The sequence below is a fragment of the Cuculus canorus genome, chromosome 22 (genome assembly GCF_017976375.1).
Source record: "Cuculus canorus isolate bCucCan1 chromosome 22, bCucCan1.pri, whole genome shotgun sequence".
Taxonomy (NCBI): domain Eukaryota; kingdom Metazoa; phylum Chordata; class Aves; order Cuculiformes; family Cuculidae; genus Cuculus; species Cuculus canorus.
Window position 1 is genome coordinate 5,638,190 of NC_071422.1, and position 23,027 is coordinate 5,661,216.

A 23,027-nucleotide genomic window follows, 5' to 3' on the forward strand; every position below is an offset into this window, starting at 1 on the left:
TGCCCCACCAGTTCCCTCAGGCAGAAACTCAACACCATGAGCACCAACGTACATTGAAAGAAAACTTTTCAGAGAGAGATTTCCAGGACAGAACAATCTGCCTGGAGATCCCGCCCCCAAAGAGCCGACAAACACCCCCAAGGGGTCACTGATCCCAGAAGAAACAGCTACTCCCATCTCCCAGTTTGGTCTCCCCCGGCAGCGCATCCCAAACACACACAAGCACGGAATTCCCAGTGACTGCGTTTATTCACCCTCACAGTATTTCACATCCAGTTCTACCCCTCAAGGTCTTCTCCTGAGAAAACTCCACGGAAAAGATCATTCTTCCATGCCAAGTGGGAGCTTGAGCAGCACCCCAAGCCAAATGAATTCCCTCTCCCCGTGGTGTGGGTGAGCCGAGCACTGGAGCGGCTGTTCCCACTCAGGGAGAGCTCACAGCTCAGGATGCAGCCAGGCTCCGGCCGTGCGGAGCTGCCGGTTCTGCAGGAGAGGGCTGGAAGAGAACTAAATCTTGCACGGCAGCACGAAAACCCTCAGGAACCAGCGCATCGCAGCTCTATGTTCTCCTTAGACCTGCAGAGAGGGGATAAAAAATAACCCAGCTTGAAGAACAGTTTGAGTCAGCATCTGCCTTAAGGAATTTCCAGCTCTTCCCTCCCCCTGCATCCATTTTGTCTCCTTCATGCCTGGCCTCAGCCCCATATCCGCAGGATTCATTCATCAGTCTCCCAAGAAAAAGAGTCATCACGGACCAGGCTGCTGTGACCTCACCAGCCCAATTAAAAGCCTTCCTAACGAGTTCATTATCCCACCTGCAAAGCCCAGGTTATGGATTGGCCACTTCCAGCACATGCACAATCAGCTCCAACTGCCCTTTGTTTTCCAGGGCTGGTGGGATCCCACTCAAACACGTTACTCAGGAAGGACACTCACTTGCTCCGTCTCACAGCTTCCCCCACGATCCAGGCACTAAGGAAAGCAAACCAAATCCCTCCATCAGGGCCAGCAGCTCAGCAACTCGCAGCCTTTTCCATTAAGTAATCCTAAGAAAAGGAGAGAGGTAAGAATCCAAAGCTGATGGATCATGGCGCACTAGGAATCGGATCATCAGCCCCAGCGCAAGCAACCCCACCAGCCAGCATTTATCCATCCTCTGCACCAGAGGATTTCATTCCCACCCCATACTTCCCAAAGGAACAAGCCAACACAGATGTTTTCCAACTGGCCCCTCTCAGAGCAGGACTGCACCAGCCGAGGCCCTGACCAGCCGAAATTTTACTTTTCCTCCTTTTTCGACCACCAGATCGGTATTCAGATCCGATGGGAAAGGGATTTGGAGGGACAGGCAGCAGCGCTCCAATGAGGGTGGTTATGCTCTCACCTCGGGTCTATTGGCAAGCAGGCCTTCGACTCAGTGAGCTCCAACCAAGCAACCCTGGAAGACATCGCAACACCCCTTTAGTGTCAGGGATGGGCTCATCACCAATGCATCCCACCCAGGAACCACCCCAATTCCTGAAAATATATAGGAGGGGCGAGTGACAGCAACAGGCAAAAGGAGCCCGGCAGTCAAAGACCTTCCTGTTACTCTTGCATGTTGTTGGAGACCTGCAGCTATTGCACAGAGCCACAGCTCTTGGATAAACATGCCAAGTTGCCACTGATCTCTCTGGCAAAGTCTGCTGCTGGCTCCGGATCAGATTACATTCCCAGTTCTGCTGCTATGAAAAACCCCTTATCCCACTTGTGACCTTGACAGGGGAAGAAATAAAGGATTCTGCAGTTCCTAATGACTGGAGAGACACACAAAAGGGGCCCCACCAGTGGGAAATCCAGGCCTATCCCATGCAGGAGCCCTGCAGAGGATCCACAGCAACTGGGAACAAGCACCACGCAGCCAGGAGCTGCTTGCAGGGAGCAGGAAACTCTGCCCTCGGTGGCTCCAGACCAAGGACGCTGTGAAGGCAACCAAGCTCGCAGCGTACGGGGAGACTCCAGAGCCTAAATCACACATCTCACCTGCCCAAGGCAGCTAAGCTGAGGATCATCAGCCATCTCGTGTATCAGGATCACCTCCCATGCCAGGATGCCGCTGGGGAAGAGCGGTCTTGAGCTTCAGGTAGCTTCTAAGAAAGGAAAAGTATGTTAAAGAATCAGCAAAGCTGCGATACCCGCCAGTATGTGGCAGTTTGGACCCCTAAGCAGGTAGTTGGGGTAGGAGAGCGCCGGCCATCCCCACCACCCGCAGCCCAGGCAGATCTTTGCCTCGGCAGCTCCCCCGGGCCATGTATTTTCCCGAAATGTTGCCGGACAGTTACAGAGGCTCAAACTGAGCGGCGACCGTCAAGGAAAACCCTTGTGCTCTCGGCTCCTTTTTGACTGCATCTGCCACACCACCGAGACAGACGCAGCTTCGATAGGGCCGGCCGGGCTCCCCCCGGGCCGCAGCCGCCTCTCCCGGGAGGGTTTAACTCGGGGTCACCCGCTCACCCACCCTCGGCGGCCTCAGCGTCTTCCTCACCGCGGCGCCTGAAGGATGGAGGGGGGGGGGGGGCAGCTGCTTCCGCGGCCGCGCCTCCCTTCATACCCCATCGCAGCGCTCCGAAGCGCGGCTGCCATGGCACGGAGCCCGCGGGGCACCGACACGGCGGGGCCAAGCACCGGGAGAGCCGCGCGGGAGGAAGGATGGCGGTGGATTGTCCGCGCGGTACGACACGCCACCACCACGCAGCCGCCATCGCCGAGAGAGGCGGAAGGAGGGGCGCGCGGTGCTTTTATAGAGCGGAAGCGCGGGCGCTGATTGGCTGTTGGGCAGGGCCCTGCCGCGGTGCATTCTGGGAGTTGTAGTTCCCAGCCATGCAGCCCCCATAACAGCCACCCCATCCCGACTCCCACCCCAAAGGACAAACTTGCCCCTCTCCTCCCCACAGCGGGAGGGAAAGCAGGGGAAATCCCACCCCCTGGCAACAACACCATGATTTGCACCCTCTGCCTTTGCACTGGGGGGTGAGCTGAGCTCCCCCACCCCTCACAAAGGCAATTTGTCTCCCCTCCTCCCTACAAGGTGCGCAGCAGGGGTTGCTCTGCTGAAGGGTGAAGGCAGTAGCCACGATTTTCTTTTCTTTGGAAGGCAAAGGGAACACTCTGCCCTCAGGGGATGGAAAGAAAGTTTCTTGGAAGCAAAAGTCTATCTGTGAAAGAAACAAGTAAGCTGGAGAGGGACTATTCATAAAAGCTTGTGAGGATAGGATGAGGGGGAACGGGTATAAACCGGAGAGGGGCAGATTTAGGCTTGATATAAGGAGGAATTTCTTCCCCATGAGAGTGGTGAGACCCTGGAACAGGTTATCCAGGGAAGCTGTGGCTGCCCCATCCCTGGAGGTGTTCCAGGCCAGGTTGGATGGGCTTTGATCCCTCTGGATCCAGTGGGAGGTGTCCCTGCCCATGGCAGGGGGTTGGAACTGGATGATCTTTAAGGTCCCTTCCAACCTAAATGACTCTATGATTCTATGAAAGCAATACCTCTGTCAGGTTTCTGGCTCAGGATCCATAACCAGTGGGAAGGATTTAAAAGTGACTGCTGAAACTTCTTCAGATACCAATGCTGAAGCCACAGCCATCACGAGAGATCAGGTTGAGAAGGGAGATCTTAAACATCATGCCTGCTCCCCGTCCTTTGGCCCTGGAGACAGGGAGAAAAACAGTTTTCCATTTGTTCTGTGCAAGATTCACACATGGAAAAATTCATGGTGCTCAGGAATTGCCTTTCAAGCTGGTAACCCCACCACCAACATGCCAGGTTCCCAACAAAATAAGCCTAGCAGCTATTTAAAGCAGAAATCCGCCTGGAAACGAGCCCCAAACCTTGTGTGACCAAGCTCTTCTAAAAACAGCCCTTGTCAAAGCTGGTGGGGATGGGCTGCAAGCAGCTGGTCCTGTCCACCACCTCCTCCATGGTTCCTGGAGCTGCGCTGCCCAGTCATTCCCCAGGCAGCCTGAATGCTCCTTGGCACAGTGACTCCTGCAAATTGGAGCTAGAAATCTCCCTGCCGAATCCTAAAGCAAGACAGAAACCAGGAGCTCAGCATAACAAAAATAACTTGCACTTAAAATTTACCCAACCTTGGTAAACATCAAGTTTTTGGGAAGAGAATCTTCCAAACACAAAACAGGGAGAATCCCCAAAGAGCAATATCGAAAAGCAACAATGCTCAGCAGACCTTGGCCCATCATGAGAAGATGGATGGAGAGAAGACGGAGCAGAGACAATCCCACTGCGTGTCTGCCATCTTTGGCTTTCAGCCCTAATGAAACCTCCTGGAATAGCTTGGGAGCCTCACACCAGTCTCTTCTGTAGCGCACGATCCGGAGCAAACGCTGGAAGAGGCTGCAATTCCTACTGCTGGACAGGTGGGAGCAGACAATCCACAGGGAAGCGCTCTGTGAAGAGTAACAGGAAGGAAAAGCAAGTATGAATGAGTGAGCCAGGTGGATTGCTGTGCCTGCCGCTCCTCAGGGATCCTGTGTGCTGAGGTTATGAGCCAAGCATTGGCTGCGTTCAGCTCTCTACCACCTTAACTGCGTTATCTACTGTTGCTTTGACCCTGGAAATATGACAGCAAAAGCAGCATGATATCATCTGAGAGAACTGGAGCGTGTACCCGGCCGTACCCTCAAACTCCTTCCAACAGAACTGGCTGCACTGGGTAAAACTGTTGCGACTGGGAGCAGCTGCCAAGGAAGAGAAGCATAGGAACTTGGAAAAAAAAAGGTGATATTTTCTGAAGAAATGAGCTACCCAGGCAAAAAGGTAAAGCGAGCTTTGTCAGATGGGCATTTTCCGAACTGGCTGTATCAGTATATAACGTAGCTATTGCATTTAAAATTCATACCCCATCCTGCCATGGAATTAATTTCATGTCTAAGTAAATCCAGGTTAAATCCAGAAGTTGGTGTATCCAGTGCACTTCACAAGACGCACTGGAAGATAGCAAGGCTGGAAGGTAAAAATTCCTCTCTGATATTGTTTGGCCAAAACCAGGGATTAGCAAGGCAGCAATGAAAAAGTGTGTGCGCAAAGATCAGAGTCAAACACCTGTGTTCCTCATAAAGGATTCCGAGAAATACCTAAGGGCGCTCAGTACTTCTTGGTGTGTGGGACAGGAACCTGTCCCCTGAAACCGGTCCAAGAAACAGGAATTTTCTCCAGTTGGACACACAGAAAACATCATCGCCAGCCCCCATCAGACCCCTCAACCCACACACGGTGCTGTGCAGACCCATACTGGCTAAAGAAATGGTTTCAGGCTCCTCATCCCATTGGAAGCTGAGCGGAATCCTCACAGGCCACCCTGGCTGCTTACTGACAAGCTTTTAATTAAACATATGTTAATGGCAACGGGCCACCCCGCAGCCTTGCAGCTTATGCTTTGGAAATCACCACTTTGTGCCCAACTGGAGTTAACGCCCACGTCTTTCCAGCTCCGCAGCTGGCTAAATATTTGTCACTCCATGTAATTCCAATGGTAATCCCCGAGTCCCTGCAATTTAGACTAACCTAAATTGGCTCGTCACATCATTGCCAAATAGCACAGTAAGAAGATTTGAGTTGTTTTTGTAATTACTACTGGATGTGGCATGCTGAAAGGCAGAAATCTTTATCATCTCTGCCGCGGATTTTGATGCCAATTCCAAGGAATTACATAATCACAGCCAGATGTGACATCATCTGCCTCGGGATCTCTTGCCTTTAGCCCGCAAAGATAAAAGCAGGATTTACCTTACTATGCAGAGTCCTTGTGTTACGCTAATGGGAATTAATCAGGGCTTTTCCTGTAGCCATCCAGGAGAAACAAAATCCCACACTCTTGTTTAACTTGGATTCCGAAACACACACCCTACAAATCCAGGTGCACGGCTCTTTTGTAGCTCCACATAAAAGTCTCTTCGGTGCTTCGGGTGCTGCAATAGTGGCCGGGAGCTGGAAATGAACATGAAGATGAGTAAGTGATATACAAGAGACAAGTGCATCGAGATTAACAGCTCAGCAGAACAGCAGCCGGGATCCTCAGAGCCAAGCCCGGAAGGCTGGCTCACACATCCAGGAACGTAGCCCAGCGCCTCGTGTCAACCTCTCTCCCAAAAGGAAATGCAGGAGCTATTTTAAGCTCTGCAGCACCAGCACATGGGCTCCAGTGGGCAAACTCTGTCAGCCTCTGTGCTCCCAAACTGTTCTCCTAGATCTCCAATGGATCGGATTAATCGATATCAACTTCCTCTCCACCACAAAAAACCAAAGCAAAGAGGAAAATGATTTTGCCAGAGGGTGCTGCTCTGTGATAACCTGTCCCACTGTCCTTTAGAGACAGATTCAGATGGATTCGGCTTATCCACGGGTTAGGAAACGTTATAGAGGACAGCAGGGCTGGCCGGCCTTAGAATGGCAGCATAAATTTGTATGGATAAAATGAGTGCGGCTGCAAGCCACCTTCTGTAGGAAATTAGGAGGATTCACGACAAAAACTAAAATCTGGGGGGATAGGGAAAGGCAGGTCAAAACGAGGAGAGTGAAATGGGAACACAAGGTGCACTGTTGTAGCCCAGTGACAGAACAGTCTAGAAAGCATTTAACGGTAGAACATAAAGAAAACCTTCTTTACATCACCTCTGAACCACTATTGAACAGGCACTTCTCAAGAAGAAGGGCATCATCTGCCCAGCTACGTCAGCAAAGCAAGCCCTCTGCTCTCTCCCACCTCTCCGCCGCCTCTGGAAAATCACCAGCACGCGCAGGGAACGTTTGCTTCCATAAATTCAGAGGGACTGGAGGTTACAAGACTGTTCAGAGCCCACAGCACAGTCAGATGCACAGCAGAAGGGAACAATCCACAGCAGATGAGAAGGCAGGGGTCCAGCAGCCCTCTAGTTCCACTTGTTCAGATACAGGCTAACTCCAGTACACATCACCAGCCCCCTCATATTCACAGAATCTTTACCGTTGCCGTTGATAAAAGACCACAGACTGACAAATATACCATAATTATGGACACAAACAAAGGCATAGTAGAAGTAGGCTTTATGAAATTATTTAAATTTCGTGGCAAATCTCTGTATCAACACGGGCAGGGAGGCAACAAAATGCTCTGCAGCAGCGATTTCAGTTACCAAACTCATTCTCAGATAGACATTTATTACAGGTAGTTTATCTGTTCCTCTGTCTCCAAGAGTTTAAGGCACAAAAGCCTGAAAAGGGCTTATAACACGTACATAAGTGCTATTATTTTCACTTTCACCTCCAATGCAACATAATATTAGCTTAAATATATTGCTTGTCCGTCCAGCTTATACAACATCCAGCAGAAAACCGCTTTCCAGGTTAGCAACAATTTGTTGCACAATATATCAGTTAGATTGCTCTGACCCGTTTGGGTTGCAAGATCTTCAGTTTCACTGTATTCCCTCTGAAAGGACAGTGGAAGACGCCATGAAACCTTAACATCTGAACGAGACGTCAAGGTGTGTCCACAATAAAAAAAGGCATGGTACCCAAAATAACATTTCAACAAGTAGAAGTATTTGAAACTGCTTGACTGATGGGGAACTATTTCCTCATACGCAGGTGGAAAGGCGAGCCACGCATGCGAGAGACCACCAGGCAGAAGGCATCGGTCTGCAGCAGTTTTATAACGCTCCTGCCCTTTCTTTACGCTCCAAAATGCTCTTATCATCATAGAACCGTGGAATCTATGATCACAGAGTCATAGACCGCTTAAGAACACTGAGCTATACACTTCCTTAGCTCACGATCACAGCTGAGGTTAAGCAGAACTTAAGCTTTCAGCTACAGTATTTTTTCAGTATTTTTCCCTGTGCTCAGGTTAAGCAGCCTTACCCAGTCACTAGAAAGCTCCTGAGACATTTTAGTGGTATCCAACGCTGATTTTTTTAAAGAACACATTTATGAGAGTTGGATCAAGTGACTGAAGATGGGTAAACAGGCAGCAAAACAGAAAGATGGGCAGGAACCAAAATGCAAAGGGTAATTTTACTTAAAAGACCAACTTTTTTATTGTAGGTTGGAGTAGAGTCTTTCCCCTGTGCCATCTCGTTGAAAGTTTATAAATTACAATTCCCAAGAAGTATTAAGAGTTCATTTCAAGACAAAAGGAATAAAACCGTCGTAAAACTTTCACCATGAATAAAAGTTACCATGATGCTTCTACGATACTCATTCTGTACAGGAAAGGCCACAGTCCTCCTCTACTTCAAGCAGCAGACGTGGGTGGAGAAAGGGCCACCCCTCCCTGCTGCCGGATCCGGGTGCAGCAGAATAGTCCGGAGCGCACTGGCGGGCTTGTCACACGGACACAGTGCCTCAGCAATGAGGCTATAACACGGCTGGAATCTCTGACGAGACAGTGTCCAAAGGCTGCCAATGACAGTCCATCAAGGCATCATAGAGCTCTTCACTCTGTTCCATAAACTGTTTATTTGCTTCCTGGATGTCCAACTGAGGCGTCGGATCTAAAGGAGGAAAGAGGGACAGAAAAACAAATCACTAGCTGAATGTGTTAGGAAAACCCAAACCTTGTAAATAAAACAAGAGTCACCAAAGCTCATCTGCCCAAGCCATGAACATCTCAAAGCATTTCACAGTTAGCAACCAAAGCAGCGTCAGTGACATCTCATGAATTACATATGAATATGTCCCCTGTTTTTACAGTTCGAAGAGACATTTCTAAAGTATTTTGGAGCTCGATAGCAACCAGCTGGTACAATTCTGCTACCAATGCACCTTTAATGCTTCACAAAAATCAACTCATCGTATTCCTCAAATTGCTTGTCGGGTGCACAGCTTACCCGACACCACCCGTGACCTAGAGCTGAGGGTATCAGAGCAGCACAGCTACAGAGGATAGGAAGCAGCTATCGGAGTGCAGAGCAGCCAGCCAGCTGAGTGGAAAAACTACAACACGCATCAGGAATAAAATGCTTGTAAAGATGTTTGGGTTTAGCTACATTGTGTTGTAACACATCACAGGAGAGAAGAGTTAAGGAAAAGGAAGGACACACTGGCATTATGTTATTTGGAATGGCAGGAAGATGTGCCAGCGGAGGGTTAGACTAAATATTAGGAGAAGATTCTTCAACCAGAGGGTGGTGGAGCACTGGAACAGCTCCCCAGGGAAGCAGTCATGGTGCCAAGCCCGACAATATTCCAGAACAGACAACTTCAATAACGAATTTATGAAACATACCTTCTAATGCATCCTCCCCAACTTCTTCATATGTCTACAAGGGAAAAAAACACCTTAGGACAGCAGATATTTATCTTTTCTTTTATGAACATCATCTGTTGATTACTGCTGTCATATACTGACTTTTCTATCTGACTGATGACAAAAGAATTCTTCACAGCTAAGCCCCATGTTCCACACCCAACGGACTCCATGAGGAACATCCCAGAGGCTGTAGTTCTTCAGATTCTTGTGGCACAGCAGACAGCTGTTCTGAGCTGTTTTACTCACTAAAACAAGGTTTACGGAGGATGCCAGAAGGCACTCACAGCACAGTCTGTCCAACCGTGCGTGTCTGGAGAAACCTTCTACCACAGCAACTGTACTAAGAGACTCTTTGTGCCCTCCAGACCTTTTTATCCCTGATCCCAGCAGGATCCTGCACACAAGGCAGCATTACACACCAGGCTCTACTAAACAGTTTTCCTTCCTCATCAAGCAGGTACAGTAAGACCTCAGAGTCTGAAGATAAAACACACCCATCACGGTTTTGTAAGCTGTCTTATGTTTCTGTGCAGACAGATGACCGAAGAGTGAGCCCTTCACGCTGTCCTACCTGCATTGTGCTCTGCGTGTATCCGTACTGAGGATAGCTGTAGCTGTAACTGCCTGTGTTCTGGTCGTAGCCCCACTGCGCGTAGTAGTTGTGATATTGTTGGTAATATTGGTTATAATTGTAGTTGTACATCTGATTGTACTCCATTGATTTCACACGATTACTTAAAAAAATAAAGCAGGGATAAGTTGCAAATAATGCAGAATAATGATGATAAAAAGCAGTGAAATAGCTTAAGATACAACGTGGCACAAAGGCAAGGCTTAGTCTACCATGCAAACTCCGGTCTTTAAAAAATATTCGCTATTACTGTGGCAGTACTTATCATTTGCATACATTTGCAGAAAGAAACAAGTGGTTTAAATTTAATGCCCTTTCCTGTATTCATATTAATCTTCATTAATAAACATTGCTTTCATTCATTATGAGTAATTTAGTATTGCTTCCTGGCTTTGAGAAGCGAAGAGTTCAGGACTACGAGCCTCAGTTTAGAACAGTCCTGAACCAGGATCCAGATTCTTGGGTCCTTTTATCTCCTGATAAATAGGATGAAGTAAAGTACTCCGCAGCTTCCTGAGACAAGGTACTGAGTCTCACTTTACGGGAAGAGTTAAAGACTTAGACCCTTGCCAAAGAACTGAGGTTTTCTTTAGTAAGAATGGATAAAAACCTCTCCCTTCTACCTCTATGGTATAAAAGCCCGAGCAACGACTGGTTGTCTCCGTGCTCTCTCAATCGTGTGGTTCTTCAGTGTATATAGTTGTGCTCATGAAGTAAAAGCAACTACAGGTAATTAAAACCTTCAATAGCCTGTAAGCTGACTAAAATTCCCATTCCTTGCCATAAAGTGGCAGCATTTCCAGGGAAGTGGGAAACCCACCTGATTATCAAGATTTGAAATAATGAGATGACAAATATTGTTTGAAAATGAAAATATGTCATACATAAAGCTACGTCTAACGATGAAATTAGTGAGAAGTAGGAAGAGGGGAACATCAATCTTCTCACCACGATACACCCCCTTTGTCTGCTTTTCTCTTCCTTATCCTCCCAAGACTTCTGAGGTCACTGAAAATCTAAATATTATTCAAATAGGGAGCAATTACTATTATTCGTATTACCCTAGTGCTACGAGCCCCAAGTCAGACCAGGATCTCATTGTATCAGGTTCTGAACAAACACAGAAAAAACAGTTAATCCCTGCCCCAGAAGACTTATATTTAGTAGACATTATAATAGAAATAGCAAGGTAATCGAGTTTTGCTACCCAGAAATCAATAAGCAGATTTAGACTATTTCAGTTTAATGCAAAGGAACATATACTTTAAAAATAATCATCTTTAAATACAGCATGTGCACATGTGTGTGTATTTAATAAAGGAGACAATTACAAACAATGCGAAATGTTTAGTCTTGATTTAATGTTATAATGGTTTTGAATTCCTGTGCATTCTGATACTGTGGCTACTTAAAATATATATCTGTGTGTATTCCTTCACTTTGTGATGGAAACATCCAAGAACTGTACCCAAACCACTAAAAGACATTTAAAAATACCCCGGATTTCACATCACACTGCTCTTACACAAACACCCGGCTGCTCTTATACTCACGCTTTTGGTATAGCCACACTCAAGCGAACAGGTTTAGAGCCCAACCCCACAGCTCCCTGACACTCCGTCAGCGCTCTTTTCTGTTCCAGTTCATCCGTGAATTTCACGAACCCGTAACCTCTGCAGAGACACAGAATAACTCGCGTAAAACAAACCCCAAAATCCATGCCACTCTTCAAAAATATTTACAGTGAGGTCAAAATTGGGTTTGAAAACCACAGCAAATGAAAACGCTTTGGCTAAGGCGGTCCCTGCTTTTAGTAGAGATGAAACGATTCCGCCTTCCAGTTGCTTTTGCAAAATGCTTGAAGCTGTGGGTCCAGGCTTTGGCAGCAATTTCTATAGCTTGAGAAAAGCGATTCTTGTGCCAGGGGATGCTGGGGAACTGGAAGAGAGCTGGCAAGGGACGTGTCAAGGTGCACGAACAGGCAGCAGCAAAGCCTCAGATCTATACTGGCAGGACAGAGATAATGTAAAGACTTGCAAGTCAGCACAGGATTGACAAGACACGGGCACTGTTTCTGTCTAAAACTGCCCCACTGTGAAGGAAAATATTGCTTTTCTGCAGCATCCACTGAGATGCGCTTTCCAATCAAGCCCTTTTTTTTTCTCAACAGGAGAATATTCAAAAAGGCTTTCTGTCATTCCTAAGCACCATCAGCGTTCCCAACAGTGGGCCTGAAAACGAGCTCTTGATGTCAAGTAGCTAAAACTTGCTCTGACAGGGAAAGCCCACGGCCAGCAGCCCCTCGGCTCCGTCGCAGTCCCTCCCTGCAGCGCTGGCAGTGCTGTAGGGCTGCCAGATAGGAAACATTAAGTCCCCTCCAACCCCAAAGGTCCTTTGCGTAGGATTGCAGGGTTCTGATGCCGCCGTGAGTCAGCAGCAACGCAACAGCATCCAAAAGGGCAGTGCCAGGATCCCAAGGCGGGATGGGCTGCCTCACGCAGCAGAAAGATCAAAGACTTAGGTGTGGGAGGGAAAGAGGAATCCATCTAGGAGAAGGAAGGAGTTTGGGAGGGAAAGGGCTTGTCTACGTGGGGAAAAGAACAAGCCGTAAACAAGGGTGTATATTTACACTATATTATCTATTCTGTGGGAACTCCTAAGTACCAGGTAAAATTATTTTGAAAGCGGCATCACCTGGTGCTCGTAGTGGGTCCACACTGTACGCACAAGTCCAAACACATCTTTATACCCATATGGATGTGCGTACGTGCACTCCTCACAAAGACCAAATCAAAGCTCAGGCTTATCTATATTTAAAATGGATGATTAATCAAGAGCAAAACTCTACACGGGTCCACGTTCTGCTTAATTTGCCCTCTGCAAAAGGCCTGTGGCGAACTAAACCAGTGCAAATCAACTTTTGAGGCAGTTTAAGTCAATCTGAGGTGTTTACATAGGAAAGTGTGTAAGTTTCTAAGCTGCTATGAAGACTCCTGCGGCTTTTCAGATGGGACCAGAGTGAAACCACGAATACTGGAGGTTCCAAAAAAGAGATGGACAGATAAAGTGTTGGCTGTAGTGTACAGGAATACATTGTTGGGTGCAGCAAGGGACAGTGGTTCTTCCAACTTTTCCAGACACTTAAGATTTTTCACACCAACGCCTAAAGTAGATTTTAATATAGAGAAAACACCAAGAAGTCATTTCTTCATGGCCAGGACCTCCCTGGCAGACATTCTGTCCTGTCCCTGCAGTCAGGACAAGCCCCCAGCCTACACTCTCAGCAGACAGCAAGGAATCACGCAGAGCATTATGGTACTGGGCTCCAAGCTCCACTCTTGCCTGGACAAGGAGGGAGGAGGCTTTCCTGATTTACCAGCTCTGGCTGTAAGGGAAAGAGCTTCTCTAGGCACCTCCACGATCCCCAAGTTCCTCTCTTGCATCACTTAGGGATCACTCTCGCATCACTCTGCACTTAGGGACGATTCCCAAAGCCCAGTTAACGGCCAAACCTGCATCACCAAACATCTATTTTGTGGGCAGAGACCGAAGCAGGGTCCGCAAAGCAAGAACTACTGGGTTTATGCCTCCAGTACCCGGAGCCCAGCCCAGCTGTGTCAGTCTCGAGTGAGGTGGCAGCAACAGCCAGAGAACGACTGAGCTGCTCTGCAAGAGTGTTGTAGTGCAGCGCTGGAACAGGCTGCCCAGACAGGTTGTATTATCTCCATCCTGGGAGGTTTTCCAGGCTACACAATTCATGGCTGACCCAATCTAGTGTTGGCTGCAGTCCTGTTCAGAGCAGGAAGTTGGACATGAGACCTCCAAAGCCAAAACAAACCAACACATCTAAGACCTCAAACCGACACATCTAAGGCTGAGAGACCTTCTGTGAGAAAGAAGGGAGATCTACAGCCATTTTCTAAGTCTCATCACAATGCTCTCAGAAGTATTAGATCAGAATATTGTGTTTCATTGAAACCACGTTCTGTTTTGAAGACAAGGATACCAACTGGTCCCTCTTCTAGGAAAATACAGTTCCACTTTCTGTTACTTAGAAAACATTTTAATAATGTTAAGACACCTGACTTTTTGATATCTGATTTCGGTGAGATGTTTCCAGTAGAGATGAACAAGGCGGCTACCAAGTAGTTGCCAACGAAGCACAGCTTTGCCTGCCCCACCCAATTTGAAACACAAGCCTGTAAAGCTTTCACAGCAGTACACAGTAGTCTCAAGGCTGCAAAAGCATCTAAAAGGCCAGGGAGAGCGTTTTTAGCACATCACACTGACAGCAGAGTGACAAGATGCTGTGGCGACTCCCAAACCCAATTATACTGTAGTGTGAATATCCAAAACCATTGTATTTTTAGCTAACTAAAATCTAAGCTGGTCTCATCTAAGCTAAAATCTATTCTGTCTCCCTTGCTGCATTATATCTTTCATTATACCTTCCCTGTTGCTGCATGTGAAGTGAAAAAAAAGAATGAATAGAAAATTACTTACTTGGACACTCCTGCCTGGTCCAAAACAACTTTTCCACCTCTACACGATGGATAAACTTTAACAAAAAATTCATATAACATCCCATCATCCACATCAGGAGTCAGGTCTCCCACAAAAAGTGAATATTCTGGACTAAAGAAATCAAAAGAAAACCTGGTAAATACAGTCATATAAAACAAGAGGCACACTGAGCGACAGCTAACATTTAACCTCAACATTTAGCTTCAGAGAAAAATGATATTAAAGGATATTTAATGGATACTTTAAATGCCATCAGTTAAGCTGCTTAGGTGACTAAAATTTTTATTGACACTGCTTTTCCAAGTTAATCCAAGAGCCACAAGCAATCTGCTCAGCACTGCTTTTTATTTAAAGATAATTTCATTTTTAAGTTCTCACAGGACACCTCTGGATTCCTAACATTTACAGATTTGCCATTTCCAAGATAATGATCTTAAATTGTAATATACAAATTAGATCCTTGGATGCCAGAAAGTTTAAACACCTTAAAAGGTGCTCCTGACCAACCTGCTGTGTTACATAAAAGACAAAGCACAGAACTGACAGGCAGTGTGAGTTATCCTCCCTCTGCTAAAGACTCACGCTGCTGGAATCGGAAAGGCTATGCTATCCAGCTCTATTCGTAGAGTAAAAGATTGGTGAAGAATTAATTACCAAATGTACATCTCACTCTCGTCCCCATCTGCCACACCTGGATTCTCATCTAAAAAGCTGTGGTTTTTTTCCAAAAGACGGATAATAATTTAAATAAAACTCCAGTTGCCGAGATATAACTAACCCTGCCCTAATAAACTGCAGGATTGCTCGCACTCTCGTACACTCCTGTGTTATTATCCCTTCCACTGTGTAAGCGTTTCTGGGCTGGTGTTATGAAAGGTGCTCACACCACCCAGCTCAGGGAGTCTGTCTCTTGATGCACCCTTCACTGTCAACGGTGAAAGGTGGACTCCCAGAGGGAATTCAGAGCATCCCTCCTTCTCTTTGCCGCCCGTTGTGGTGCTCCAGCCAGGGCGTCTGAAACTACCGCGTTGATCTTTAGGTGCTGAACACATTCATGGCATTATACAGTATTGCATCCTTAGATACACAAAGTGCTGACGTGTTACAGCATCATAAATCTCTCCAGCGTGTGCCAAGACAGTTTCATGGAGTCTACATTAATTATAGGGTTTAGTTATCTGGCACTGCTGGACAAAATGGTACAAATTTTAGTTATATGCATCCCAGGAGTGCTCTCCTATCCAAATTTCCTAGCTGTACGTCTCACCCAGCAATGACGAAATTGTGGTTTTGCATAATTTTAATCTTCTTTGCAAGGCAATTGATTAAGAGACATTAAGCAGGCAAAACTAATATTTGAATATTGAGTGTTTACCTGTTATCGGGCTGTTTTCCATACGTTGCATAATTCAATTTAAATCGCTTTGCCTGAAACAAGGCAAAAATGAATCCATACATTCAAATGTCCTCACGTGAATCCAACCAATTAGGAAAAAAATACAGTAAGCTTAATTTATACAACTTTCTGAATGATGAGAGATGTTCAATGCCATCAGGCCAGCCAGTTAAGGTATCAAGGACTATATTTTTATCTGATTTCAGTACAACAATAATGAAAATCAGCAAGGAACCTGCACCAAGAGGTCTGGCCCATCTCTACATCAGTAGTTTATAAAGCTGGTGAAAGAGAGTTGAACTGCACTTACATCACACTTTTGTATCTTTAAGGAAGACAGGAAAACCGAGATATTAACAACAAATATGAAACGACTTCCGATTTTAAGACCTTAAAATGAAATGGCAGCACAAACAAACTGTTGGATATTTGAGATTTAGAAGAGTACTGCCAGACCAGAATCTGCCACACTGCAAAAACAGAATCAAACGCTGATGACGGGCTCGTTTAGTAAGATCCAAAATGAGGTGATTCTAGAGCTGCTTTACGAACCACTCACCCTAGTTACAGCAGCCAACTTCTGTGGGTACAACGGACAGCTGTGTCAGCGTCCCATTTTAATCTACCACACAGTCGAGTCAACATCCTAAAATTAGCCTCTAGGACTATTCCTCCCCTTCTAACTACCTAGCTTTTATGTATCTGTCTGTTATGGATTGCAATTACAAAGTGAATGAGCTCTTTCTCCACTTAAAAAGGTTTGAGTAACTTCTGTTTGCTCAGGGCCAAGAATAATGCGAGGCGTAAAAGTCACATTTCTACCACAAATCAAAGTTACTCAAAACTCAGTGTGAACTGGCAAGTTCGTCTTGTACACAGGTAACACCACACACACGGTAACAAACTAAAACCCAGCGACAAAGGAGAGAGACAGGAGGACTACGGCAGGGATACTCTAACTAGTTTTAACTTATTCTCTGCTGTCTTATTAGTCCAACTCTGCTAAGAGTAGAAAGGGTCAGAAATACATTTCTATACCTGGATTTTATCCAGACCTTCACACAGACATTACTACTTTGTCCAATAATATTCACCTACAGGAAAGCTCAGGATGGGCTCTTGATCAGGGAGGGAAAGGAGGGAACGAGGGTGAACGGTTTTAAGCTGAAAGAGGGGAGATTGAGATGAGATTTTAGGAAGAAATGTTTCCCTGTGAGGGTGGGGAGGCCCTGGCCCAGGTTGCCCAGAGAAGTGGTGGCTGCCCCATCCCCTTTTACTAACTATGAATTTGTCTGTAATCATCCAAAACACGGATCGCACGCTGTCTCTTCATTCCCAGTTTTGCTTCCCAACTGGCTGATCTCACTTACTTACCGGTGTAGCACCAGGAAGCGGTTTTCCATTGATTTTGTGTAAACATTTCTCTGCAGTAGCTAGATCTGCAAATTCTACAAAGCAATAGCCTGCTGGAATTCTGAACACAGACACAGGAGAGAGAGAGACTTCAGATTTAAAACACACTTGAGGAGGAATAGTACATTTTTAGATAACTGGCAGGAAATTCGCTATAGTCACAACATTTACAACAATTTCTTTTTCAAAGTACAAAGTTCAGCTACGAAAAAGATGCCAGCAAAGTAATCTTCGATGTCAAGTAAAGTGACAGCCCCTACTTACCAGTAAGTCATGTCAACAGAAGCACACAGAAATAGTTTCACAATTAGTTTACTTCCTACTATATAAATTTTCCCATTCAAGGTTAAACAACTAAAAACTGAAATGACAACATTTACAAGAACATGAAACTACTTTATTCTATGCAGTTGCTTGGTTTACTCCAAATGAATGCAAAGGGTCCTCCTATAGCTCCTTCCCACCTCTGCCAGCATCGCGTGGTTGCACCAGCACAAGGATTAACACGAGCTGGGCACTGGAGCTTCCAGCCCAGACGGTGTAACTCCCAGCTGGACTGTCTGGAATACGTATTCCACTCTAAAGCACAGCAGGAGGGGGGTCAAACCTTGGTTTGTCGATGGGGAGGTCAAAGGGCCAGCAATTGTCCTCTCCATTGCTATCATCAATACACCCGTATTGTTGGCAACAATGGTGAAAAGCTCAAAGGGAAAATCACTCTCATATGGACAAGACCACAGCGGTGCCAGGCAGAGGGCAAACGGTTCAATCCAAATTTAGACTGAGAACAAGCATAAACAGTTACCCTGTCAACCTGTTTCGAATGATTTTTACACTCAGTACAAGCTCTCCCATGGTGGCGAAGGCTCTTGAAACAAAGTTTTCATCCATATATGGCTCCAGCTAAAAAAGCAAAAGAACAAGTCAGTCCAAAGCAACTACAAAAAGGAGAATTTATGTGTCAATGTCACCCTAAGCAGTTAAAACATTATTGAGAAGTATTTTACCCTTACACTTCAAAAAGAAGACTCATTTAAGAGGGTCGATGCCACTCAAAACCAGCAGGCATGCATGAACCAGGCTCAACAGTCTGCAAAGTGGAACCCAAGAGACAGCATGAATTTCAGAGAACAGGGAGCTTTCACAGAAGGACAAAAGCCACTCAGAAACATACAGCAACAAACTGAGCGTTCACTACACGGAACAGGGGATAAGGAGTCAGCAGGCTCCTTCTCTGCCTGAGCCCGGGGTGCTACGACGAATGGGCGGCATGCGTCAGGTAACACAGCCCCCATCGAGCAGGGGTAGGGGCGTGCGGAGCCGTGTCTACCTCGCATTCACCGTGGGGATACGCAGGGCAGCACCTGGAGGGGAAACCTCCCCTCCCGATCCCACAGTAGGTTCTGAGCTTTGTACCGCATTTGGGTGCACTGACCATAGTCATGTCCTAAGTGAGAGGGTGGCACTGGGAATGTCCAGCCAATAGCCCTCAAGTGTGTCCGTGTGTCTGTCGGGTAACAGGTAGCTCTGTCACTTGTGTGTGTGTGTGTGACAACGTGAAGTATTTGTGTGTATCTGACAGCGAGTGACCGTACTGCACGTGTGAGAGCTGGTGGAAGCCCTGCAGAGGGATGAGGTAAAGCAGAAATGACTCCGCTCCAAGTGCCAGAAGCAGGAGGCAGCACTGCTCTCCACACAAAGGCCACGCAGCAGGTGACCCTGCGAGTTGTGTATGGGAAAGCCAGGCTCACAACGGCAACAGGCGACTGCTGCAAGGATAGGTCCGTGTGTGTTTAAAAGAGCACCAGGCTGCTTGTGAAAGGTGCCTTAAAAAGAAGATGGGCTTACAGTGGAGAGGGGGCAAATAACCCTTTGTGTGGGGAAAAGAGACAGCAGACTCCATGGAGTCTGTCTGCATGAGTGGCGGGTAGTGGAAGACTCCCGTGTGTGTGTGAGCGTGTGTAAAAGAGAAGCAGCCAGCAGGATGCGCAGGGATGTGTGTCCACACACACGCACGTGAGAGAGGCTGAGGAGGAGGGCAGGGTGCACGTATGTGTGCAAGCAGGGCTATGCAACATGCTGGTGTGAGGCTGTATGGAAAAGGCTGCGGAAAGATGTGTGTGTAAGGAGCAGGCAACGTGGAAACCGGGATCCGCTGGTGTAACTGCCCGTGCGTGTGTGTACCGACGTGAGGGCATACACAAGCAAGGAGATGAGGATACGATAGTGGGATCGTATATGTGAGTGTGTAGAAGCAGCAGACAGCGGAGACACGAATACAACACCAGCACACACACACAGGCATGGGCAGCAAAGCACTGCAACATGCTGGATGTGAGTACGCGTAGAGAAGTGAGTATGGAAGGGCGTAGGTGCGGCAGCGAGCGGTGCGGCGTAGGGCAGGCGTAGGAGGGTGTACGCAGCACGTGTGAACGACAAACAACAGGGACACTGTGCAGATCTCAGCGTGAGGACCCTTGGCGTGCGTGTGGCAAGCAGCGAGAGGCGTGAAGAGGCACCTGTGAGTGCAAGCCAGGCACACACACACAGGCAGGAAGGAGGGAGGGAAACACTGCGGCGTGTAAGTGTATGTGGGAAAGTGCAAATCCTTACAAGCGTGTGAGTGTCCATGTGTGGAGCAGGCAGGGAGAGAGAGTGCAAGAAGGCTTAAGTGCCTCCTAGGGCGAGCAGAAGCGTGTGAGGTGAGCAGCATGAGTGCGAGCACGTGAGTGTGCAAATGCCTTAGAGCATATGACCCTGAGCGTGTAAATGCCTACAAGCAGGAAAGCATAGAAGCCAGCATAAAAACTCTAGAAGCATGCAAGCGTACGGGCTTGTGAGTAAGCGTGCAAGGGCCTAACAGAGCACGAGCACGGGAGTGCGCAAACACATCAGCGCCCAAGAGCGTGCCTGCCCACCAGTGTGAGCACAGGCAGCACAGGACACTGGTGTCACCTGGAGGGGGATGTGTGTGCCTCGCTGTGGTGTGAAACTACACACAGATGGGGGTGCCAGGCAGGGGGAGCATCTCTGAGTGTGTGTCACCTGTGTGAGTGTGCGTGACAGCCTGCGTGAGTGTACGTGCAAGTCAGGGTGCAGAGAGGGGGTGTGAGTGTCAATCATGCGTGTGTCAGAGCCTGTGAAGGACTGTGGCAGCGTGTGGGGGTGTCAGGGTGAGGGTACCTGTCAGTCAGGGTGAAGGTGTCTGTCAGTCAGGGTGTCAGTCAGTCAGGGTGTCAGGGTGAGAGTGTCCATCTGTCTGTCAGTCAGGGTGTCAGGGTAAGGGTGTCCATCTGTCAGTCAGTCAGGGTGTCAGTCAGTCAGCCAGGGTGCAGGTATCGGTGCATGAGGGTGTCTGTTAGTGAGTATGAAGGCGTCAGTCAGGGTGAGGCTGTCTGTCTGTCAGGGTGAGAGAGTCAGGGTGAGGGTGTCAGTCAGTCAGGGTGAGGGTGTTCATCAGTCAAGGTGAGGGTGTCCATCTGGCAGTCAGAGTGAGGGTGTCAGGGTAAGGGCGCCCGCCTGTCAGTCAGTCGGAGTGTCACGTCAGTCAGTCAGTCAGTCAGGGTGCGGGTATCAGTGCATGAGGGTGTCTGTTTGTGAGTATGAAGGTGTCAGTCAGGGTGTCTGTCAGTCAGGACGAGGGTGTCTGTCCGTCAGTCAGAATGTCAGGGTGAGAGTATCCATCTACCAGTCAGGGTGAGGGTGTCCGTCTGTCAGTCAGTCAGGGTGCGGGTATCCGTGAGTGAGGGCGTCTGTTAGTGAGTCTGAAGGTGTCTGTCACGGTGTCTGTCAGTCAGGGTGAGGGTATCCATCAGTCATGATGAGGGTGTCTGTCCGTCAGTCAGTGTCAGGGTGAGGGTGTCCACCTACCAGTCAGGATGAGGGTGTCTGTCCATCAGTCAGGGGGTCAGGGTGCGGGTGTCCGTGAGTGAGGGTGTCTGTTAGTGAGTCTGAAGGTGTCTGTCAGGGTGAGGGTGTCCATCTATCAGTCAGGGCGAGGGTGTCCATCTGTCCGTCAGTCAGGGTGTCAGGGTGAGGGTGTCCATCTATCAGTCAGGGTGAGGGTGTTTGTCCGTCAGTCAGGGTGCGGGTGTCCGTGAGTGAGGATGTCTGTTAGTGAGTCTGAAGGTGTCTGTCAGGTTGAGGGTGTCCATCTATCAGTCAGGGCGAGGGTGTCCATCTATCAGTCAGGGTGAGGGTGTCCATCTAACAGTCAGGGTGAGGGTGTCCATCTATCAGTCAGGGTGAGGGTGTCTGTCCATCAGTCAGGGGGTCAGGGTGAGGGTGTCCGTCTGTCCATCAGTCAGGGTGCGGGTATCCATGAGTAAGGGTGTCTGTTAGTGAGTCTGAAGGTGTCTGTCAGGGTGTGTCTGTCTGTCAGGGTGCAGTGTCGGTCTGTCGGTCAGTGCCCCCCCTTCCCACCCGTTGCCCTCCCCCCCTCTCTCCCCTTCCCGCCGCCCCGCGCGGTCCCGGCCGGACACTCACGTCCCCCATCCAGAGACTGGCTGCCATGCTGCTCCCTCCGGCCTCGGGGCGGGCGCAGCGGGGCCGCGGCTCTGCCCTCCCGGCTCGGCCCCGCCGCCTCCCGCCCGGCCCGGCCCGGCCCGGCCCGCGCTCCCGCCGCCTCCGCGGGCCCGGCGGGGGCAGAGCGGCGGGGGAGCGGCGGGAGGAGGGCAGAGCGGCCCCTGGCGGCGGGAGGAGGGAGAGCAGAGCGGCCTCTGGCGGTGGGAGGAGGGAGGGCAGATGAGCCTCTGGCGGCGGGAGGAGGGCAGAGCGGCCTCTGGTGGCGGGAGGAGAGCAGAGCGGCCTCTGGCGGCGGGAGGAGAGCAGCGCCAGGAAGGGGGGTCGGGGGGGGGGGCAGTGGGGAGGGATTAACCACTGGATGGATGGAGGGAGGGAGAAATGGATGTTTGGATGTTTGGATGGAGGGATGGATGCATGGAGGGATGGAGGGATGGAAGGAGGGATGGAGGGATGCAAGGAGGGATGGAGGGGGAGAAGAATGGAGCGATGGATGGAGGGATGGAGGCAAGGAGGGATGGAGGGAGGGAGGAATGGATGTTTGGATGGATGGAGGGAGGGATGGATGCATGGATGGAGGGATGGATGGATGGATGGATGGATGGAGGGATGGATGGATGGATGGATGGAGGGATGGATGGAGAGAGGGAGGGAGGCACAGGCAGGGTTGGTGGGTGCATGGATGGATGGATGTTTGGATGGATGGATGGACAGATGGATATATGAATGGATGAATGGATGAATGGATAGACAGATGAACAGAGTGATTGACAGACGGATGGATGGATGGATGGATGGATGGATGGGCAAATGAATGGATGGACAGATGAACAGATGGATGAATGGACAGATGGACGGGCAGACGGATGGATGGATGCATAAGAGAAACCAGTCCAGGAAGGCAGGTCAAGCCCATGTGAGGACATGCAGGACATATCCCACTGGATGAGGTTGCTCAAAGAGGTCAGAGCAATAGAAGGTGGTGTCTGTCTGCTGTCATGGAAGGGTTTGAGTCGGAAGGGACCTCAAAACCCATCCAGTTCCATCCCCTGCCATGGGCAGGGACACCTCCCACTGGATCAGGAGCTCCAAGCCCCATCCAACCTGGCCTGGAACCCCTCCAGGGATGGGGCAGCCACCACTGCTCTGGGCAACCTGGGCCAGGGTCTCCCCACCCTCACAGCAAAACATTTCTCCCCAAGATCTCATCTCAATCTCCCCTCTTCCAGCTCAAATACATTCCCCTTGCCCTATCCCT

The 23,027-nt window shown here is 48.7% G+C and overlaps 1 protein-coding gene and 4 non-coding genes across 6 annotated transcripts; all 5 read right to left on the reverse strand.

Moving 5' to 3' along the window:
- Positions 1–236: 236 nt before the first annotated feature.
- TRNAU1AP (tRNA selenocysteine 1 associated protein 1) lies at positions 237–21,904 on the reverse strand. Of its 2 annotated transcripts, XM_054086230.1 has the most exons (16): positions 21,734–21,882; positions 18,262–18,338; positions 18,054–18,151; positions 17,210–17,309; positions 15,815–15,867; positions 14,419–14,550; positions 11,469–11,588; positions 9,856–10,018; positions 9,261–9,294; positions 7,895–8,526; positions 5,783–5,983; positions 3,526–4,443; positions 2,023–2,129; positions 1,385–1,438; positions 937–1,046; positions 237–576 (listed from the first exon to the last, which is right to left on the reverse strand). In XM_054086230.1, exons 3-10 carry the CDS (start codon positions 18,137–18,139, stop codon positions 8,390–8,392), a joined length of 825 nt encoding a protein of 274 aa, XP_053942205.1. In that variant the 5' UTR covers positions 18,140–18,151; positions 18,262–18,338; positions 21,734–21,882; the 3' UTR covers positions 237–576; positions 937–1,046; positions 1,385–1,438; positions 2,023–2,129; positions 3,526–4,443; positions 5,783–5,983; positions 7,895–8,389. The 2 variants fall into 2 exon arrangements, with proteins under 2 accessions (XP_053942205.1, XP_053942202.1); XM_054086227.1 differs by lacking the exon at positions 18,262–18,338 and having other exon boundaries at positions 21,734–21,904.
- Positions 688–759, reverse strand: LOC128854338 (small nucleolar RNA SNORD99). The gene has a single exon (XR_008453376.1). It is a non-coding gene; the product is annotated as a small nucleolar RNA SNORD99 (small nucleolar RNA).
- Positions 1,213–1,345, reverse strand: LOC128854332 (small nucleolar RNA SNORA61). Its single transcript, XR_008453370.1, has one exon. It is a non-coding gene; the product is annotated as a small nucleolar RNA SNORA61 (small nucleolar RNA).
- Positions 1,525–1,655, reverse strand: LOC128854342 (small nucleolar RNA SNORA44). Its single transcript, XR_008453380.1, has one exon. It is a non-coding gene; the product is annotated as a small nucleolar RNA SNORA44 (small nucleolar RNA).
- Positions 2,287–2,431, reverse strand: LOC128854341 (small nucleolar RNA SNORA16B/SNORA16A family). The gene has a single exon (XR_008453379.1). It is a non-coding gene; the product is annotated as a small nucleolar RNA SNORA16B/SNORA16A family (small nucleolar RNA).
- Positions 21,905–23,027: the final 1,123 nt, after the last annotated feature.

What these genes read in the sequence shown, in the direction of transcription:
- TRNAU1AP (XM_054086227.1), bottom strand. Translation starts at nt 21,760, where the DNA reads ATGGCAGCCAGTCTCTGGATGGGGGAC. An exon ending in ATTCGAAACAGGTTGACAGG is followed by an intron (nt 17,310 to 18,053) that starts GTAACTGTTTAT and finishes GTCTGTGTTCAG; the next exon opens with AATTCCAGCAGGCTATTGCT. An exon ending in GGAAAACAGCCCGATAACAG is followed by an intron (nt 14,551 to 15,814) that starts GTAAACACTCAA and finishes TGATTTCTTTAG; the next exon opens with TCCAGAATATTCACTTTTTG.